The 20,709-nt window shown below is 45.1% G+C and overlaps 1 protein-coding gene across 2 annotated transcripts in view; it reads right to left on the bottom strand.

Annotated features, from left to right (window-relative positions):
• The window catches only part of pcyt1aa (phosphate cytidylyltransferase 1A, choline a), a 40,028-nt gene that overhangs the window by 5,371 nt on the left and 13,948 nt on the right, over positions 1-20,709 (bottom strand). For both annotated transcript variants that reach the window (XM_080186082.1, XM_080186080.1), the window contains 6 exons: positions 19,385-19,510; positions 11,531-11,630; positions 9,215-9,331; positions 6,243-6,394; positions 1,738-1,816; positions 97-239 (listed from right to left, as the gene is read on the bottom strand). In XM_080186082.1, the coding sequence (XP_080042208.1) occupies positions 97-239; positions 1,738-1,816; positions 6,243-6,394; positions 9,215-9,331; positions 11,531-11,630; positions 19,385-19,498 (705 nt within the window). In that variant the 5' untranslated portion in view covers positions 19,499-19,510. The remainder of the gene's footprint in view (positions 1-96; positions 240-1,737; positions 1,817-6,242; positions 6,395-9,214; positions 9,332-11,530; positions 11,631-19,384; positions 19,511-20,709) is intronic.

Raw genomic sequence — 20,709 nt, 5'->3', positions numbered from 1 at the left:
GCTGATGATAAAGACCCCAGGGTCAACGTCTAAACTGGGAAACAAACACCCAGCCCCAAGCGCTCTGCCCCATGAATGACTGCAGCCGTCACTTACGTTTATATAGCTGACGTTGAGTTCTTTGGCGGTGTAACCACGCTGGAGATTTCTCCTCACGTATACGTCATAATCCCGCACAATTCTGGTAATGATGTCTGATGTGGAGATTCCCTCTGTTCTCTGAGTTGGGGCAAACATGCCTGTAAGTCACACAGAGTACAGCCGTGTTTATGAGATGATCCAGCTTTAAAATACCGTCCACCCCTGGTGCTGGTTTATAAAATGCTTTTCAACACTTCCGGCAGTCCCAATGTGATTTACAGCCAATGGCACATAGCCACTGGCATAATGCAGGGAACTCAGTGGGCAATTCGCACAAAGCAAGCTCCCACAATAAAAGTGATATTAATCAGAATTTAATTAACCAGACAACAAAACCATCTATGGCCTTTAATGGAAAATACAGAGAGCCATAGACTCGCCACCATTTCAGTAATTCAAATATCGGCCAGCTAGCTGGCTCTCCTGCAATCTGCAACACTTCATTATATCTTGTTGATGCATCTTCAGTCTCTGTATCAGCATTCATTGAGCTTATGGTAGTAGGGTCACTAATTCATGCTCTACTCCACACTGGTCGGTATTTTACCACCATGTTCACCCTGGAATCAGGGCAGTGAAGCTCGCAGAACAGAACTCTCTGTTGGCCTCAGACAGGATTTTATGAGCTCGTCTGAGGGAGGTCGTAAAATACCCTATTCTGCAACTGGACAATCCTGATGTGCTAAGAATTAAATTGCATAAACTGATAACTTTGAATTGATTGTCAGTGTGACTCACTCACTTACACATGCTAGAAGCCACATATAATCACACACACAGGGCCCTGTTCTATTCAGATATAAAGAACATAACTATAATCATCTTTCCCAACTAATCAAAGGTGGCACAGTGGTTATCTCTGCTGCCTCACAGCGCCAGCGACCCGGGTTCAATTCCTGGCTCGAGTCACTGTCTGTGTGGAATCTGCAGGTTTTCCCCATGTCTGCATGGGTTTCCTCCAGGTGCTCCAGTTTCCTCCGACAGTCCAAAAGATGTGCTGGTTAGGTGCCGGAGTGTGGCGACTAGGGGATTTTCACAGTAATTTCATTGCAGTGTTAATATAAGCCTATTTGTGACGCTAATAAATAAATTTTGAACTTCAAAGGCTTGCGGACAGACATTCCTTGGGTCATTCCCCACAGTGAGGGTCGCTTGACCTGGCTTGAATTTAAACAAAGGCTTGACAGTTAATTGTTCCATGGTGCATTCTCCATGGCGACGCCTCTACCAATCAGAGTCAACTTGCCAACCTATGAGCACCCTCTTCTCTTTCAGTATAATTAGTTGTTCCAGTTGCAACTTGGTATTCTTGCAAGTCTGTCCTGATGAGTGCAAAATGAAAAGATTCGATGGCATGTCTCTTTTATCATCAAATCGTTTAATCGCCTTAAGCATGAGGATAGCTGGAACCAATAAAGGTCAACAGCAATACAGTGAGATTGGGACTGAGAATTATTTACTCTGCGCCTTGCTGATCAGGGAGTGTTTGAAATGAATTCTACACCCCTCCCCCACCTCAGTGTTAACACATTTATTGTAAGCATACAACGATTACAGCAAACCAGAACAGCCAATCCCCAGATCAAACGCACACACCTGCATCTTTAATGTGTTTGTAAACGTCATCGCTTCCTGCGGAGGAATATGGGATGTCATCATGAGCCACAAAGTCAATCTGCAATAGGAAAAAAAATCTTTATGAACTTAACCATTAAAAAGTCAACTTCAGAACGAATTGAAGCATTTGACAATTCACAATCTGACGTCTGTCCTGTACAGAGTTCTTTATTTGTTGCCCCATTTTTCATGTTACTTCATCCATTATAAATTCCTGACAAAATTTATAATGGAAACTTTGCACATAAACATGTGATCTCGTAATTATTCCATCCCACCTGTGGCAGTGCCGTAGTTCCTTATTGATGCCTTCTGACAGTGCAGGTTACTGGTACTTGGCCGGCAGCCAGGGTTACACACGCAGGTACTGCCAGATAAACACAGGTGTTAGCTGTGTGGATCTCGACCAAGTCAGGCGGTTCATGTCCCATTCTTAAATGACTTGACGTCCCAAGGTCATGAAAGGAGCTTTATAAATACAAGTTTGTTCTTTTTTGTGTTATCTCATAGAACCATACAGTGCGGAAAGAGGCCCTTTGGCCCATCGAGTCTGCACCGAACACAATCCCACCCAGGCCCTACCCCCATACCCCTACATATTATACCCACTAATCCCTCTAACCTACGCAACCCTGTGCTTTAAGGGGCAATTTCTTACCATGGCCAATCAAACTAACCCGCACATCTTTGGACTGTGGGAGGAAACCAGAGCACCCGGAGGAAACCCATGCAGACACGAGGAGAATGTGCAAACTTCACATAGACAGTGACCTGAGCTGGGAATCGAACCCAGGTCCGTGGAGCTGTGAAGCAGCAGTGCTAACGTGCCGCCCTCTGCTGTCTCCCTGCTTGCAAAACCAGGACAGCGTGCGTTTTTTTTTGGTCACCACTTTCCCGAAAAGCACCACTGAGAGACAGTAGTTAAGCGCTTAGCCTGTCTTCCTATCCAGGCCAGGGAGGCTTTATGAATGACCCCTCCAATCTGCAGGCTTAGAAGCAAAGAGGAGGTCATAGAAAGAAGGAAGGCCTACAGCAGGGAAATATTTTATAGCAAAGATTAAAATTTCCTTATCCTTTATTCCTGGCTCCCTTGGCACAGTGGTTAGCACACTGTGCTGCCTCACAGCACCAGGGACCTGGGTTCAGTTCTGGCCTTGGGTGGCTGTCTGTGTGAAGTTTGCACATTCTTCCCATGTTTCCTTGGGTTTCCTCTGGGTTCTCTGATTTCCTTACGTAGTCCAAAAATGTGCAGGTGAGGTGGATTAGGCATGCTAAATTGCCTCTTAGTGTTCAAAGATATGCGAATCAACCTCCCAACCACTGACTCTGTCTACACTTCCCGCTGCCTTGGCAAAGCAGCCAGCATAATTAAGGACCCCACGCACCCCAGACATTCTCTTTTCCGCCTTCTTCCGTACCAATTGACTCAAGAACAGCTTCTTCCCTGCTGCTGTCAGACTTTTGAATGGACCTACCTTGCACTTAAGTTGATCTTTCTCTACATCCTAGCTATGACTGTAACACTACATTCAGCACACTCTCCTTTCGTTCTCTATGAATGGTATGCTTTGTCTGTATAGCACGCAAGTAACAACACTTTTCATGGTATGCTAATATATGTGACAAAGTAAATCAAATCAAAAGGTTAGGGGGATTTGTGAGCTAAATACATGGGGTTACAGAAATAGGACCTGGGTAAGATGCTTTGTCGGAGAGTCTCTGCGAACTCGATCAGACAAATGTCTTCCTTCTGCACTGTAGGGATTCTATGATTCTTGTATTTATCCAGCTTCTCTTAAATTAATCAATATATTGACCTCAATTATTCCTTGTGGTTCCATAATCTTACAAGTCACTGATTTATAAAAATCAAATCTCCGAAATTCTATATTGGACTTATTAGTGACTACCTTACATTTATGGAAAACAAAAAAAAAAATCGAGAAGCAGAAATGTATCTTGTTGCTTCTTTTCTCAACTTTGTCTAATTTTATCATTGGGAAGATAGCGTGTTATCTTGCAGTGCAGTGGAAACAGCAACTTCCTGGATCCACAGATAGAAAGAAGTGTGATAGTATAATCAGACACAAACACCAATTGCAGTCAACACCAAACAGAAACTAATGTCAACATTCCGACAACAGCAAAGTACTGCAGACCCCAGAAATCTGAAATGAAGACAGCAAATTTTGCCAATCCTTCAACAGATCAGGCAGCATCTGTGGAGAGGGAAGCAGAGCTCATGTTTCAGACTGGCATTAATAAATACATTTCTGTAATCCACATAGAATCACTGCAGTGCAGCAGGAGGCCATTTGGCCCATCGAGCCTGCAGAGGCCACAATCCCACCCAGGCCCTATTCCCGTAACCCCACATATTTACCCTGTTAATCCCCCTGTCACTAGGGCCAATTTAGCATGACCAATCAACCTAACCCGCACATCTTTGGACTGTGGAAGGAAACCAGAGCACCCAGAGAAACCCATGCAGACATAGGGAGAATGTGCAAACTCCACACAGACAGTGACCCAAGCCGAGAATTGAATCCAGCTCCCTGGCACTGTGAGGCAGCAGTGCTAACCACTGTGCCCCCCCATCTTTGCATCAGAACCAGTAAAAGTTAGAGTTAACATTTGTTATGAAGATGTGTTATGCGATATATAGCTATATATGTATATATTTAGAGGCGGCAATGGCCTAGTGGTATTACTGCTAGATTATTAATCCCGAAACTCAGCTAATGTTCTGGGGACCCAGGTTCGAATCCCGCATGGTGGAATTTCAATTGAATAAAAAAAAATCTGGAATTAAGAATCTACTGATGACCATGAAACCATTGTCGATTGTTGTAGAAACCCACCTGGTTCATTAGTATCCTTTAGGGAAAGAAATCTGCCGTCCTTACCTGGTCTGGCCTACATGTGACTCCAGAGCCACAGCAATGTGGTTGACTCTCTAATGCTCGCCGAAAGGATCTAGTAAGCCACTCAGTTGTACAAGGGCAACTAGGGATGGGCAATAAATGCTGGCCAGCCTGTGATCCCCATGTCCCACGAATTCATAAAAATATTTGGAAACAATATTTTTGCTGAGCAAAGGACACTGACTGACAGCAGCCACCATACTGCACCTGCTAAAGACGCAAGCTGCCTCCAGAGACAAGAATCTATGGAACTCTCAGAGACAGTAGCTAAGATTAGCTTCGGTTGAAACTAGAGTGGTCACATGGCCCAGCTCATGGACAAAGGACACTGGATTTGAACCAACAAGTGAGTCTGCCATCAGGATGCAAGGGGCAACAGCCTTTGCGCTCCACCTCCTTCTTCTGAAACCTCTCTCAAAGATGAGCTGTTTGGGGTTTGAGAACCCACCAAAAGATCTGACTGCTACAAACTTAGAGCACTTAAAGGAGCATTCCAAATAAACACCACTGTCTGCCAGAGAAAAGACAAACAACTAGCAGAGAGTGCCAGCGAGGAATCCAATACCACCAGATGCTGGGCAACACGACAGCTCAGTGACTTATCACTGTTTGCTGTGCAGACACATGGATTTGGGCCAGTGTCTGTGGGAGTTTGCGCATTCTCCCCGTGCTTGCGTGGGTTTTCTCCGGGTGCTCCGGTTTCCTCCCACGCCCCAAAGATGTGCTATTAGGCTGATTGGTGTAATAAATTGTTCCTAAATTAGTCTTCCCTCAATGTGGAATGCCATAAGCAATAGACAAGGGTCATGGGTGGAGGGGGGACCCATAATGTTAAAATGGCGGCGCGGGCTCGTTGGGCCAAAAGGCCTGTTTCCCAGGCTGTTTTGTTCTTTGTACAGGCAATGGAAAGCGCTCCAGCAGGTCTAAATAATCACCAGATAATCCGTGATTCATTTTCGCACTAAATTTTACCAAGCCAAGTTCTTCAGAAGGAGAGGGGTAGCTAATGTAACCCTGCTAGTTAAAATGGGAAGTAAGCAGAAAACAGAGAATTATAAAACAGTCAGCCTGGGTTCAGTAGTGGGAAAAATGCTTTATCAAAGATTTTATAGCAGAACCCTTGGAAAACAGTGGCAATATCGGGCAGAGTCAGTGTAGATTTACAATAGGGAAATTATGCTTGACAAATGTACTAGAATTCTTTGAGGATGTAACTAGTAGACTTAATGAGGGGGAACCGGTGGATGTGGTTTATTTGGACTTTCAGAAGGCTTTCGACAAGGTCTTATGTAAGAGATTAGCATGTATAATTAAAGTACATGGGATTGGGAACAGTGTACTGAGATGGATAGAAAACTAGTTGGCAGACAGCACAGTTTTCCCATTTATCTGTTTTCATGTGTAGCTGCCTTGCCTTCTGGTTCCACCATTCTGACCAAGGTGGAACAACTCACGGTCAGCATTAGCTAGCTGTCCTGATATGCTGGATTTTGCATTAAGCCAGTAGACACTTCCTTATGCACCCAACAATTCATACTTTTAATTGAAAAAAAAACCTACCCTGTGCATTTCCAGGAACTCAGCTGACAGTGACCAGGGTGCATTCCGCACAACTTCATCCACGTAGCGGCAATGCCTGACTGCGTCATATCGCTCAGCCTCGTTCATTACAGTGAAGCCTTTGAATTGGTGGGTTAGGTCATCGTTACACACTGTAAAAGGTTAAAAGCAAACAAGCAAGTATTCAGGCAGTTGCCTAATGCTGTGACCTAACCCACGCATTCCAACTCATCTGATCCTCACCCAGAAAACTACGTCAATTATTCCAGGTAAGGTGCCCAAGAACGCTGAACTAGAAATCCAGAAATCACAATTTCAAGTCCCATCGTGGTGTTAAATTCAACAAATCTGTAGGTGGGCATCAGAAAAAATAACTCAGTGTACGAAGATTTCTGGAGACCATAGTCCATACGTAATTCCTTTAGTCCAGAATGACCTCTGCCTTTTAACCTTTCTAGGGTGGGCAGTCTTATTGAGAGCAAATCTACTCCTGGCACAGCTTTTAAATTCATGGGGGCACCCGAGCTCCCTTCACCTATGCAACACTGCAATCACCCAGTACCTTACATTGTCAGCAAGGCCACTGAAGCAGGCAGTAGGGATCAGATCAAAGATTATTGGTATTCTTTCTGGAGAGAACCAGAGAGGTGAATGCTTTATCTTTTGAAGCTTATTTATTAGTGTCACAAGTAGGCTTACGTTAACACTGCAATGAAGTTTCTGTGAAAATCCCCTAGTTGCCACACTCCAGCGCCTGTTTGGGTACACTGAGGGAGAATTTAGCATGGCCGATGCACCTAACCAGCGTGTCTTTCAGACTGTGGGAGGAAACCAGAGCACCCGGAGGAAACCCACGCAGACACAGGGAGAAGGTGCAGACTCTCACAGACAGTGACCCAAGCCAGGAATCGAACCCGGGTCCCTGGTGTTGTGATGCAGGTGTGCTAACCACTGTGTTCTTAAATGCCGAATTTCTTCCAGAGAAGTCTCACTAGATTGATTCCGGGCATGGAGGATTTTTTATTAGGAGAGATTGAGCAGGTTGAGCCTGTACTCATTAAAGTTTAGAAGAATGAAAGGTGACCTTATCGAGACATATCTGATTTTCAGGAGGCTGGACAGGGGTAGACATTGTGAGGATGTTTCCTCTTGTGGGAGGACGAGAGGAAATAATCTCAGAGTAAGGTATCACCCGTTTAATACAGAGATCAGGATGGCAATGAACTTGTAGAATTCTTTAGCGCAGAGGGGCAGCATCATAGGGCCATAAGAGATAGGAATACGACAAGGCCATTCAGCCCCTCGAGTCTGCTCTGCCATTCAATAGGATCATGGTGATCTGACAATCCTCACCTCCACTTCCTGCCCTTTCCAGGTAACATCTGATTCCATTACCGATCAACAAATCTATCTCAGCCTTAGATATACACAAGGACTCTCTGCATGGCCTCTGAATAAAGAGGCACCAATTTAAGACTGAGATGACGAGGGATTTCTCCTCTCCAAGAGTTGAGAATAATTGGCACACCTTGCTTCCTTTTTAACTCAGATGGGGGAAAGAGTTACCCACTCGACCATTACTGCTGACATACAGGACATAAGTCAATACATCAACCTGTTCTTTCTCTCCAGGCCACTGCTGAAAAGAATGATGGAGAAGTTTTTTTTTACAGATTGCTTCAACATGGCAAACGTTGAACCTCAATCAAGGCAAGCCGAGCTTCTACCTGACAGCAGAGTTCTTCACCTCTCCAGTTGGAAATAAAGGAAGAGAAAAGCACTTGCGTTTATATAGCACCTTTCCCTGCTCAAAACATTCCCAGGCATTTCATTGTAGGGCTGTACTTCTGAAGCGCAGTCGCTGATATTTTTGCGAATGTGATGGTCCAATTGTGCACAGTAAGCCCCCAGGTGCAGTGAATGGCAACGTAAGCACTCTGAGATGGCACTGTAAGAAGTCTCACCACACCAGGTTGAAGTCCAACAGGCTTACTTGGAATCAGGCGAGTCATCTGAAGGAGCAGCACTCCAAAAGCTCGTGATTCCAAACAAGCCTGTTGGACTTCTTACTGTGCCCACCTCAGTCCAACGCTGGCACCTCCACATTAGATGGTAAAGGCTGAAGAATAAGAACATAAGAACATAAGAAATAGGAGCAGGAGTAGGCCATCTGGCCCTTCAAGCCTGCCCCGCCATTCAATAAGATCATGGCTGATCTGTCGTGGCTCAGTTCCACTTTCCCGCCCTCTCCCCATAACCCTTAATCCCCTCTCTTATCAAAAACCCATCAACCCGCTTCTTAAAAATATTTAGCGATGCAGCCTCCACCACTTCAACGGGCAGAGAATTCCAGAGATTCACCACCCTTTGAGTGAAGAAGTTCCTCCTCAACTCCGTTCTAAACCGCCCCCCCTTTATCTTGAGGCTGTGCCCCCTAGTCCTACTGTCTTTTTTGAGCGGGAAGAGTCTCTCCACCTCTATCCTATCCATCCCATTCATCATCTTATACGTCTCAATGAGATCTCCCCTCATTCTTCTAAACTCTAACGAGTACAAGCCTAGTTTATTCAGCCTCTCCTCATAGCTCAACCCCCTCAACTCCGGTATCAGCCTAGTAAACCTCCTCTGCACTCCCTCCAAGGCCAAAATATCCTTGCGCAGGTGCGGCGCCCAAAACTGCACCCAGGCTCATGGAAATCCTTTGCCTCTTCTTCCTATGGATCTTTTACATTCACCCAAAGGTCAAAGATTAAGAAATCTTGATCTTAACTTATCTTCTCAAACACCGCACCTCCCAACAGTGCAGCAGTCCCCCGGTACCTGCAATGGAAGGGCCAGCCATACTATGTGATTTTTTGAATGAGCGAGGGAAAGCATGACCAAATAAATCAAGTCGATGTTTAATAGAGCAATCAATAAGAAGTGTTAATAGAAAACAGATTTCCCGCTGACTGTTACAACTCCTTCCTTACCGCCGACTATGAGATGAGTGTTTGGGAAAAGGCCTTTGGCCTGCATCAACGCCCGCGCATGTCCAGAGTGAAATAAATCGAAGATCCCGTCGGCATAAACTCGAACAGGGCGATCCACTGAAAGTAGAAGGAAGATTTTCATTTATACAGTATGCCATCACATCAACGGTGTCTTTTCTCATTAATTCCCAACATGGGCATTATGGGCCACATCACCTCCCACTGTGCTGTCTCATTTGTTTTATTAGGGTCACAAGTAGGCTTATATTAACAATGCAATTAAGTTACTGTGAAAATTCCCTGGTCACCACACTCCAGCTCCTGTATACCGAGGGAGAATTTAGCATGACCAATGTACCCAACGAGCACATCTGTTGGACCGTGGGACACCTGGAGGAAACCCATGCAGACACGGGAAGAACGTGCAAACTCTGCACCGACAGTGACCCAAGGTTGGAATTGCTCCTGGCGCTGTGAGGCAACAGTGGTAAGCACTGTGCTGCCACTGTGACACTCTATCACGCACAGGGCAAGAGTGCATCACTGTTCAGTGATGTTACTTAGTACTTGTCAGCCCAAACCCAGATATTGTCCAGCTCTTATCGCTTTTAGACATGGACTGCTTCAGCATGCGAGGAGCCACAACTGGTGCTGAACTTTGTGCAATCATCAGCGCACATCCCCACTTCTGACCTTATATTGAAAGGAAGATCATTGGTGACGCAGCTGAAGATGGTTGGGCTGAGGACAAAACCCAGAGAAACTCCTGCAGCGACGTCCTGGAGCTGAGATGATTAACTTCCAACCGCCACAACCATCTTCTTTTGTGCCAGATGTGACACCAGCCAGCAGAGAGTTTTCTGCCTTATTCCCAGTTTTGCTAGGCTTTCTTAGTGCCATAATGTCAAATATTGCCTTGATGTGGAAAGCAGTCATTCTCAACTCACAGGTCTAACCGTGTAAAGGTGACAGTAGAGATTCTATATGAGAAAGGTTCATAGTTTCACGATAACCATTATTGATACTAATGCTTTAATGCCAGGATTTATTTTTTAAAAATTAAATTCCACAGCTGCTATGGTGAGATTTGAAGTAATGTCTCCTTCAAATTCAAGGCTCCGGATTACTAGTCCAGTGACATAAACATTATTCTGCCACACCCAGGGATTGTCAATAAATGCTGCGATTCCCACATCACCAGGATAAAAGAAAGCTAATTTACCTGGTGACCTCCTGGGCACTATGGGCAGTAGACTACAGAACTGATAGCTCTGTGCACCTCCACAGGCTGGTTAACCAATCATGGAATCCCTTTAGTGCAGAAAGAGGCTATTCAGCCCATCGAGTCTGCACTGACTCTCTGATACAGCACCCCATGCAAGCCCCATCCCTACAACCCCAGGTATTTATCCTGCTAAACCCCCTAACCTACACATCATGGGACGACACCAAGGACAATTTAGCATTACCAATCCACCTAACTTGCACATCTTTGAACTGTGGGAGGGAAGCAGAGCAACTGGAGGCTCTTCGTAGCTAGCTTGCCCAACTCAGATCTTTCCTGGGGCAGAGGGAATTCCAGGTTTCCAGCACTCTGTGTGAAGAAGTGTTTTCTTACATTATTGGTGGACAGCCAAGCTGTGATTTTAGGGTTTATGCCTCATTGCTCTAGACAATATGGTTACCCAACTGAGTCCTTGACTCAGCTCAGTTCAGTCACTGCTTAAGCTTCTCTATTTAAGAGAAATTTTACCTACACAGCCTGTCCTCACAATGCAGCCCTTCTAGCCTCCAGTATCCTTCTGGTGAATCTGCACTGCAGTCCCCTCCAGGATCAGTTTCTCTCTCCTTTGTTCAGAACTGAACACAGCTGTTCCATTGTTTCCCTCTTTCCCCCACTCATTCTTCTGCAAAGATGCTTTTGTTGGTGGAGGGCGGGACACAGACAGCACGGTGATGCACTGGTTAGTACTGCTGTCTCACAGCACCAGGGTCCCAGGTTCAATTCTGGCCTCGGGTCACTGTCTGTGTGGAGTTTGCACATTCTCCCCGTGTCTGCATGGGTTTCCTCCTGGTGCTCTGGTTTCCTCCCACACTTCAAAGATGTGCGAGTTAGGTGGATTGGCCATGCTAAATTGTCTCTTAGTGTCAGGGGGGGAGAGAATCAGCAGGGTAAATGTGTGGGGTGATGCAAGTGGGGCCTGGGGGCAATTGTGGTAAGTACAGATTCGATGGGCTGAATAGCCTCCTTCTGAACTGAAGGGATTCTATGGATTCCACGAAGCTATGGACAAAGACAGCGGTTTCTATACTCACAGGGGGTCCCAATTTTTGCTTCTTCCAACGTCACACGTTCGTACGCTTTGTCGCTCTTCACCCCATTCTCATCAGCGAAGGGTGCTGGCTGCGAGAGAGTCTGTAATGGAAATGGCACAGGGAGACAACCGGATCACTGGCAGGTATCCACTGCAGGGGTTAAGATTGGACAACGGGTCAACAGGACCTGAGGGAATTGTTGGAAGAGTTAACATCGACTCTGCTTAGCTCCGGTTCTGGTAAAACGGTCACTACCCAGGCACGTGTCAAGACTATTACCCTGCTTCCCACCTCCTAACCATTGGCAGCTTCATCCAGCAGTACAGCAAGTGCAGAGAACTCACAGAGTCACGTGGTAGGGAGCTTCATGGGAGGCAAAAGGCTGCCGAGGGCAGAGAAACCTGTGGTTCTAGAGGCTGAGGAAACATACAATCGGAAATGTACAGCTAACAGGCACGGACAAGATTTGTACTTGGTTTCCCACAATGAGTTTTCTGTCTTTTTCCATTAAAGCTACATATCAGGAAGAAACCAATATAGTCAGTAGCAACTTGCCCTCAGCTTCAGTTTGGGGGGTTGGGGGTGTGGATTTACTTCCAGGTGGCCGTGATACAAAGTTGAGGAACTGCAAATGGTGCTCCAGGCACAGATCTCCAGCCAGACCTCATTTAATGAACTGCATTCAATTGTGGGCAAAGTGTCTAGGGAAGAACATACTGGCCTTACAGGAGACGCAGCACAGAATGACACTGGGGACGATTTGAAGAGTTCAGTTATGAGAAGAAGTTGCACAAACTTAAGTTGCTTTCAACTGAATCAGGGACAGTGGGTGGGGGGGTGGAGTTTGAGAGGTGATCCGATCGAGATAGTTAAAACGATTGAAGGATTTGATGGGTTAAAGCAACTCGGGAAGAAACCGTAATAAGGGCACACAATCTTCAAATTAGAGTTAGGCTGTTCAAGGGTGACACCAGGAAGCACTCCTCCACACACAAGGGCAATGATTCAGAAACTTTCTCTGCTAAAGGCTTGAGGGTCAATTAGAGATCTCAATTCAGAACAATAGATTCTGGATGAGTAAAGGTATCCAGGAACACACAGCAAAGTTGGGTAAACGAGGTTGAAAATTTAATGAAGGCACAGGCTCGATGGGTTGAATGGCTCCTCGGTGCCTACATCTAGATTGTAGTCTATTCCATGGCTGGTCCTACCAATCAGGAAAGCATCCAACCATCGATCAATAATCTGACTATAAGAGCTGGAATATATTCCATTATAAAAAGAGGGATCAAATGTCTCAATTGCACAAAGAGATCAAGGGCAGGTTAGAAAATGGTCTCCACATAGAAGGGGATTAGTCTGGATTGCCCTCACGGAAACTCTTGTTGAAGCAGATTCCATAGATCTTAAAAGGATCCTACAAAATCAACATTCTGCGGGAGAGCAGGGGGGAAGATCAACATTGTCTAAAAACGGAACTGGGCCAGCCACATGAATACCGTGGTTGCAAGAGTAGGTCGGGGCTGGGAATTCTGTGCTAACTCTGCTCCCGACTCCCCAAAATCTACAAAGTCTAAATCTTGGTGGGAGCCTGGAAGAAACTCGGATCCTAGATTCCTAGGCTTGGAACCTAACACTTCCCAGAGGAGAGAGGCGAAGAGCTGAAGTGGAACTGGGTGCATCAGAGTTTGATAAAGTTAAGGAAAAGTCAAACGGAGAGCACAGTAAGGCTGCGAGTTGACTGGCTGCTGAGCATTAGTGCTGTAGTTCGTTCATGCGTTGGTTTAAGCAGCTGGGAGATTAAAAAATAACTTTAAAAAGAAATAAATTGGGGTTAAGTAAAGGATTCAGTTTCTCCACATTTAGATAATGTCAACAGAACGGAAATGAGCAGCTGGTGAGTTTCTTTTGGTAAGAAGGAAAGAGGGAGGCATGGCAGAATTGATTAAGGACAACATTGCAATGCTGGCGGAAGGAACAGTCAAAAGCAAAATCTATTTGGTTAAAGCTAAGGAACAAAAGATGAGCAAATATATTGCTTGGTGCAGTCTACAGACTACCAATTATTGGGAAAGATGTAAAGGAAATTACAGAGAGAGACAACAATTATAGACTAGTTATAATAGATGATTTTAATTATCTGAACCTGGACTGGGATAGTAGGAATGTAAAGGGCAGCCAGAGGCAAAAACTCCTTGAGTGTGTTTCAGGAAAATTGTCTCCATCCCCATTGGATTGGAAGCATAGACACTGCTGGAGCTGATTCTTGGGAATGGGATGGGCTGAGTGGATCAAGTGACAGGAGAATGTTTAGGAAACAGTGATCGTTGTATTTTTGGGTTGGCTATGGGAAAGGACAAGAAAAAATCCACAGTAAAGACAATAAATTGGGGAAAGCCAACTTCAATGGGATAAGAATGGATCTGATCCAAATAAATTCAATCAAACGTTGGCAGGAGAAACTGTACCTGAACAACAGGGCTACCTTCAAAGGTAGAGATAGAGTCAGATTATATTCCAATTTACAAAGCCTGCAAGTTTGTGCTATGATCAAATCTCTCTCCTCTTGTTCGATTCCTTCATGTAATATGACATTCACATGGTCTGTCCCTTTCATTTTCTGGTAACAATCCATCATTAAACTGCCTTCTCTTTTAACTTAGATTATTTTAATTTCCCATGCAACTGAACCCTAACTACTAGTTATGCGATTCGCCAGGACTCTGGTCTCAGCATGATGCAGGCACCCTATCAGAACAGCTCCCTCCTGCACTGGTGCCAATGTACCACGAATTCGGCCCAATTTCTCCCACACCAACCTTTGAACCACACATTTACCTCTTTAATCTTATTGACCCAGTGCCAATGAGCTTGTGGTTCAAGTAATAATCCGGAGATTATTACCTTCCTGGTTCTGCTTTTTAATTTAACCCCTGGTTACTCATATTCGCTCAGTGGAACCTCTATCTTGGTTCTACTTACTTCCTTTGGTATCTATGTTCTTATTAGTGAGAACCATAGAACACAGATTTAAGGTGATTGGCTCAAGAGGTAGACAGAATGGAGACAGAAGGAAAAGCTTTTTCCTATCAAGTGAGTCATTAGGATTGGGAAGGCATCCTAGTGGCAGATTCAATCGAGGCATTCACAGTGAATTAGATTTTCGGAAAAGGAAGAACACGCAGGACTCTGAGGAGAAGGCAGAGGAATGGCACTGGGTGAGCTGTTCCTTCAGACACTAAGCACTGATACAACAGGCCGAATGGCCTCCTGACCTGTAATCATTTTGTGGTTAAGAAGTCAGGAATGTGATGCAATACACCGCATACCTGGGTGAGTGCAGTTTCAACAATGCTAAAGAAACTGGACACTATCCAGGCCAAAGCAGCCACTTGGTCAGCACCCTATCCATTCCCACTCACACTCCTTTCAACACTGACACGCAATGGCAGCATCTACAAGATCCATTGGACAATACGCCAAGCGAAGTGTAGCCTCTTGGTGTAATGGAGGAAAAACAGCCATCAATTTGGATACAGCGAGATCCCACAAACAGCAACCTAATCATTTGCTGTTACTGATCTTGGTCAAGGGATAGATTTTAGCCAGGGCATTGGGGACATCATCTTCTTCAAAGTAATGCCATGGCATCTTTCTCCTCCGTCTGAGGGGACAGATGGGGCATCAGTTTAATACCTCACCTGACAAGGCTGCATCGCCGATGCTGCGGCACTCTCTCAGGGCAGCTTGGATTTCATGCTTACCTCTCTGGAAGGTGGCTTGAACCCATCGTCCACTGACCCACAGGTGACACTACTCAAACTTTCTACCTTTACTATGTAGAAAGAGCAATAGACACATGGGAACACTGCCGCTTCTATGCTTCCCTCCGAATCACACAGAATACCTTGATTTGGAACTACAACTCTGTTCCTTCATCATTTCTGGGTCTTAATACTGGAATTCCCTTCCTGACAGCACTGAAGGTGTATGAACCACATGGATTGCAGTGGCTCAAGGCAGCAGTTCACTACTACCTTCTCAGGGATAAATAATAACTGATGTTTTTTTTGGCAACACTTACATTCCACGAATGAATGTAAACATTGATGAGGGGCAGAGTGGGCTTATGTGAAAGCAAACCCACAAGAACTAGATGGGCTAAAAGGTCTCTGTCAGTGTCAGGATGTTCTATAATCCCAAACAAATTAGGAACATTTTGCTTTCTACAATTGCCACTGAAACTCCAGCCTTGAGCCTAACATCAGTACACAATGTAAGAACAATTAGAGATGTGTTTTCTGGCTGGTTGCATTATCAAGAATAGCTTTCTTATCACAAGTGTCTCACAAAAAGTCAGCCATTTCTACGCTTAGTGAAGGCACCTCTTGTTCTCTCCTCTCCTGAAGGCACTGGAGCATCAATCCATTGACACTCAACGTGGGCCATGGCATTCTTGTGGTTGAATCACTGAGTCATGGCTTCAAGTCCCGCTCTGAGACTAATACAGGAAACTTAAGCGGGCGCTCTGCTGAGAGTGTCACAGTGTCAGAGATGCCATTCTGTTGCGACATGAAACTGAGGCCTCACCTGCCCCCGCAGACAGAGGTAAAAGATCCCATAGAATCACTTCAAAAAGAGCCGGGGATTTCTCCACAATATCTCTGGTTAAACTTTATCCCTCAGCTATCATTAAAACAGATTAGCCAATTGCTGGCTTTGGGATCTGCTGTGTCCCAATTGGCTAACGCGTTTCCTACATTACAGCATTTGATATATAGTCACTGCTGTAAACAGCTTTAGGGTTGAAAAAGGTGCCACATAGATATTCTCCCTTTTTCAAACAAACTCTTGCCATGGTGGGATTTGAACCCACGACCTATGGGTTGTTTCTTCAGACGCAGAACACACCTGTGCCCAGTTGAGCTGCAATAGGGATTCTACAATTCCTGCAGCTTTGCTGATGCTGGGTTTCCATCACTGCGGGCCAGCAGTGCCACAGATCACACTCGAGATCTCAACGGGCAGGCCAAGGGCCAGATCCTCGATGGCTGCAGGCCTGACGTTAGACACCAACACTATTACAGCACCAGAAGCAACTTGCCAAAACACATTCTGACCAAGGGGGAGTGCGTAGGGGTTAATGGCAGCTAATCAAAATGTCAAGAGATAGGCAGATGTCTGCCCCCGATGTTCACTATTTAAATGAATGATTTAAACTCAGGAATCAGAAATACAGGGGTTGACTCTCCCATCACAACCCGCAAGTTTCCTGGCGGGTCAGGTTGGGAGATGCACACGTGGGCCATTTTGCGGGATTCACACATGCATTTCTGATGCACGTGCGTCTCCCAGAGCCAGAGAACAGGCGCAGTCAGGACTGCGTTGGAAACCGGCGAAAAGAGAGGCAAGTGATTTTAATCTGTGTATCTGTGTTTTAATGATAGCTGGGATTTTAATCTTTATATCTATTTTAAAGGTGATTAAATCGGGATTGGCCCAGGAATTGTCGTTGGCGCCGTGATCAGACCATAGTGGTGTTGGGAGGGACAGCATTGCGGGGGTCCCGGGCTGGCCAGCAAATAGGAAGACTGACAGATTGGGGCCAATGCGCACGTGCAGAGTTCCAGAGCTGTCAGGCACCCTCCCACCAAGTTTAAATGACATTCCCAATTGTGACCTCTGCCTTGCAAAGTGGGAAGATTAGGGTATGAACTCCCACTGAAAAAACACTTGTGATCTACACCAGTTTCCTTATCAAGTCAGCACTTTTGGGAGAATCGTCCCTACAATTTCAAAATGTGCAGACATCACCAAATTGAGAAACGCAGTTAACAATAAGAGGAAATGAAATAAACTTTCAGAATGCGTGTGTAGTTGGCAAATTAATTACATTCTGGCAGAAAGGATAAGGAGGACGCACTACCTGAATAATACACTCCCAATACGATCCAGGAGTACTGGGTTCTCAGGGTACAATGCACTAAAAGCAGCGATGTTAACCAGGCTATAAAATGCAAACACAACACTGGAGTTCATTCCAATAGAGAGAGAGAGAGCTGAAAAGTAGAGGAGTTACATTAAACTGGTATCAAACTTTGATTAGACCACTGGATCAAAGCAAATTACTGCTGATGCTGGAATCTGAAACCAAAAGAGAAAATGCTGGAAAGTCTCAACAGGTCTGGCAGCATCTGTAAGGAGAGAAAAGAGCTGATGTTTTGAGTCCAGACGATCCTTTGTCAAAGGGTTGACAAAACTCTTTCGGTTTTGATTACACCACACTTGGAGTTACTGTTCACAGTTGTTGTTTCCTTCCACATTTTAAAACGATAGAAAGACATGGGGAAGGCCCATAAAGATTTACAAAGATGATCCCAGAACACAGGGGTTAAAACTAACGGGGAAAATTGAACAGGTTGGGGCTCTTTTCTAAGGAGAGGGGATGTTGGGATGATCGAATGGAGGCTTCTAAAATTGTGAAAGACTTTGATAGGGTGAGACCCCAAAACCAGAGGCTATGATGGTCATTCAGAAATCCCTTAGGGAATCCAGAAGAAACTTCTTTACCCAGGGGCTGGTGAGAATGTGGAACTTGCTACAGGGTGCAGCTGTGGCAAATGGCATAGACGTATTTAAGGGGAAGCTAGGTAGGTACAGAAGGGAGAAAGAAACAGCGAATATGTTGATGGGTGAGGTGTGAGCTTGTGGGCATCATAAGCACCACCAAGGACAGGTTGAGTCAAACGGTTGTAAAGTTCTTTGCAATAAATTAGGCGTAATCCTTCTATATTTTACAAACAAATGAAAAAGGAGGAGAAGTAGCCCTATTCAATAAGATCATGGTTGAGTTTGAGTTGAGTTCCACATTTCCCTCTGCATCAAATAACCTTAAGATGCTTGTTGGGCAAGGAGATCAATCTCCTTCTATCTTTATGGGATATTAAACATATTCAGTGAACACCCCCCACCCCACCACCTTCTGGGACAGAGTGCTCCAAAGTCACACAAGCCTAAGAGAGAAAATAATTCTCCTGATCTCTGTGCTGTAAGGATAACTCATTTTTAAAATTTTGTTTAAAGTTTATTAATAGTTACAGATCAGCTTACATTAACATTACTGCAAAAAGATACTGTGAAAATCCCCCAGTAGCCACAATCCAGCATCTGTTCTGGTACACTGAGGGAGAATTTAGCATGGCCAATTCACCTAATTTTTTGCCTAATTTTTAAACAGCTGCCAGGTAGGTACCCCAGTACTTGTGAGCAGTTTTGGGCCCCTTATCTAAGGAAGGAGTGCTGCCCTTGGAAAGGATCCAAAGGAGGTTCACAAGAATGATCCCTGGAATTAAGAACTTTTTCTAGGAGAATTCTGAGCCAGTACTCATTAGAGTTTAGAAGGACGAGGGCAGGATCTCATTGAACCTGTATACAGTGGACATGGAGGGAATTTTCCACGAGTAGGAAAAATTAGAACCGGGGGCACAACCTCAGGCCAAAGGGACAATCCTTTAAGACAAAGATGAGGAGGAATTTCTTCAGCCAGAGGATGGTGAATCTGTGGAACTGTGGAGGCCAGGTCATTGAGTGTCTTTAAGACAGAGATAGATGGGTTCTTGATTAATAAGAGGTTCAGAGGTTATGGGGAAAAGGCAGGAGAACGGGGATGAGAAAAATATCAGCTATGATTGAATGGTGGAGCAGACTCGATGGGCCCAATGGCCTAATTCTGCTCCAACGTGTTAAGGTCTTACTAGACACTTGCTGAAGTCAACAGTAGCATCCTTTATCACTGATTCTATTAGGCAGCAAGGTTTCATATGAGCTTCAGTAGGCGACTTAGATCAGACTTACGGGTCGTGCGATTTTCATTGGGCTGGCGTCTTCGTCATCAGTAGTGCCATTGGGTCCTACTCCTTCCTTCCGTCTCTTTCTGGAGTTTGATTTGGAAACAACATGCATCTCCATCTCATCAGGTACCTGTGGCCATTAAAGAGAAAGGAAAATGAACAAACGGAGCTCAGCTGATGGAAATCTGATCGACAAAGCTGGATGGTGAATTTATTTTAAAGTAAGGTCGTTACAAAGATTGGATGGTGTCCCGAGTACAGCCCAAAGCCCGAAACCTTCACTCAAAACAATCTATACACAACTGGTCCCGCTCACACACAAGCAGCCATGTACCTCGCACACATTTTTGGCACCGATAATCGGTCAACAACCAGGTCCAAACGCAGCTCAGATACCCAGCCAAATTCTGCCCCTTCCCTGGGTTTGACAGGAGAGGTCATGAAAGTCAGCCAGGAGTTTTACAAACTCAGCTCGAACCAGGCACTGACGCAGCAACGTGTGGTTCAATGAGGGGCCACAAGTGATGGGCAATAAATTTCTGGACAGGCCAGCGACACACATCCCATAAGTGAATAAAACAAAACATGAGGAGAAATCTATCACCCGTTTTTAACTAAAAAGTAGGATACAGTCAAAGACCCAAATCTCCAACAGTAATGAAATGGTTGGTATTTCACCGCCAGGCACCAATGGTGAAAATGTTCCTCCGTATCTATCTCGAATATGCCGTGGTGAAGATACAAAGAACAGTACAGCACAGAAACAGACCCTTTAGTCCTCCAAGCCTGTGCAGATCACATTGTCCTAACTAGACCGACTGCCTATATCCCTCTATTCCCCACCTGTTCGTGTATCTATCCAGACAAGTCTTAAATGTCGCTATCGTATCTGCCTCAACCACAGCACTTGGCGGTGCATTTCAGGCCCCCACCACCCTCTGTGTGAAAAAACCTCCCCCACACATCTCCACTGAACCTTCCCCCCTTGCCTTGAACTTGTGCCCTCTTGTAATTGTCATTTCTGCCCTGGGAAAAAGCTTCCAACTCTTCACCCTATCCACACCCCTCATAATTTCATAAACGTCTATCAGGTCACCTCTCAGTCTCTGTCTTTCCAAGAGAAAAAAACAATCCCACTTTATTCACTCTCTCCTCATAGCTAATGCCCTCCATACCAGGCAACATCCTGGTAAACCTGATGGTAGTGAATTGAGAGTGGAGGCTGTTTATTCCAGCCATTCGACAACTGACGATGCAACTCACTTTCTGTAAAACTTCTTTTGCACTATAATTCAACATGACAAAGTTGCAACTCCCTCAGGAAAATCA

The sequence above is a fragment of the Carcharhinus amblyrhynchos genome, chromosome 3 (assembly GCF_965287045.1).
Source record: "Carcharhinus amblyrhynchos chromosome 3, sCarAmb.v2.hapA, whole genome shotgun sequence".
Lineage (NCBI taxonomy): Eukaryota > Metazoa > Chordata > Chondrichthyes > Carcharhiniformes > Carcharhinidae > Carcharhinus > Carcharhinus amblyrhynchos.
The sequence above is the reverse complement of the archived record's forward strand: the minus strand, read 5'-3'. Positions and strand labels throughout refer to the sequence as shown.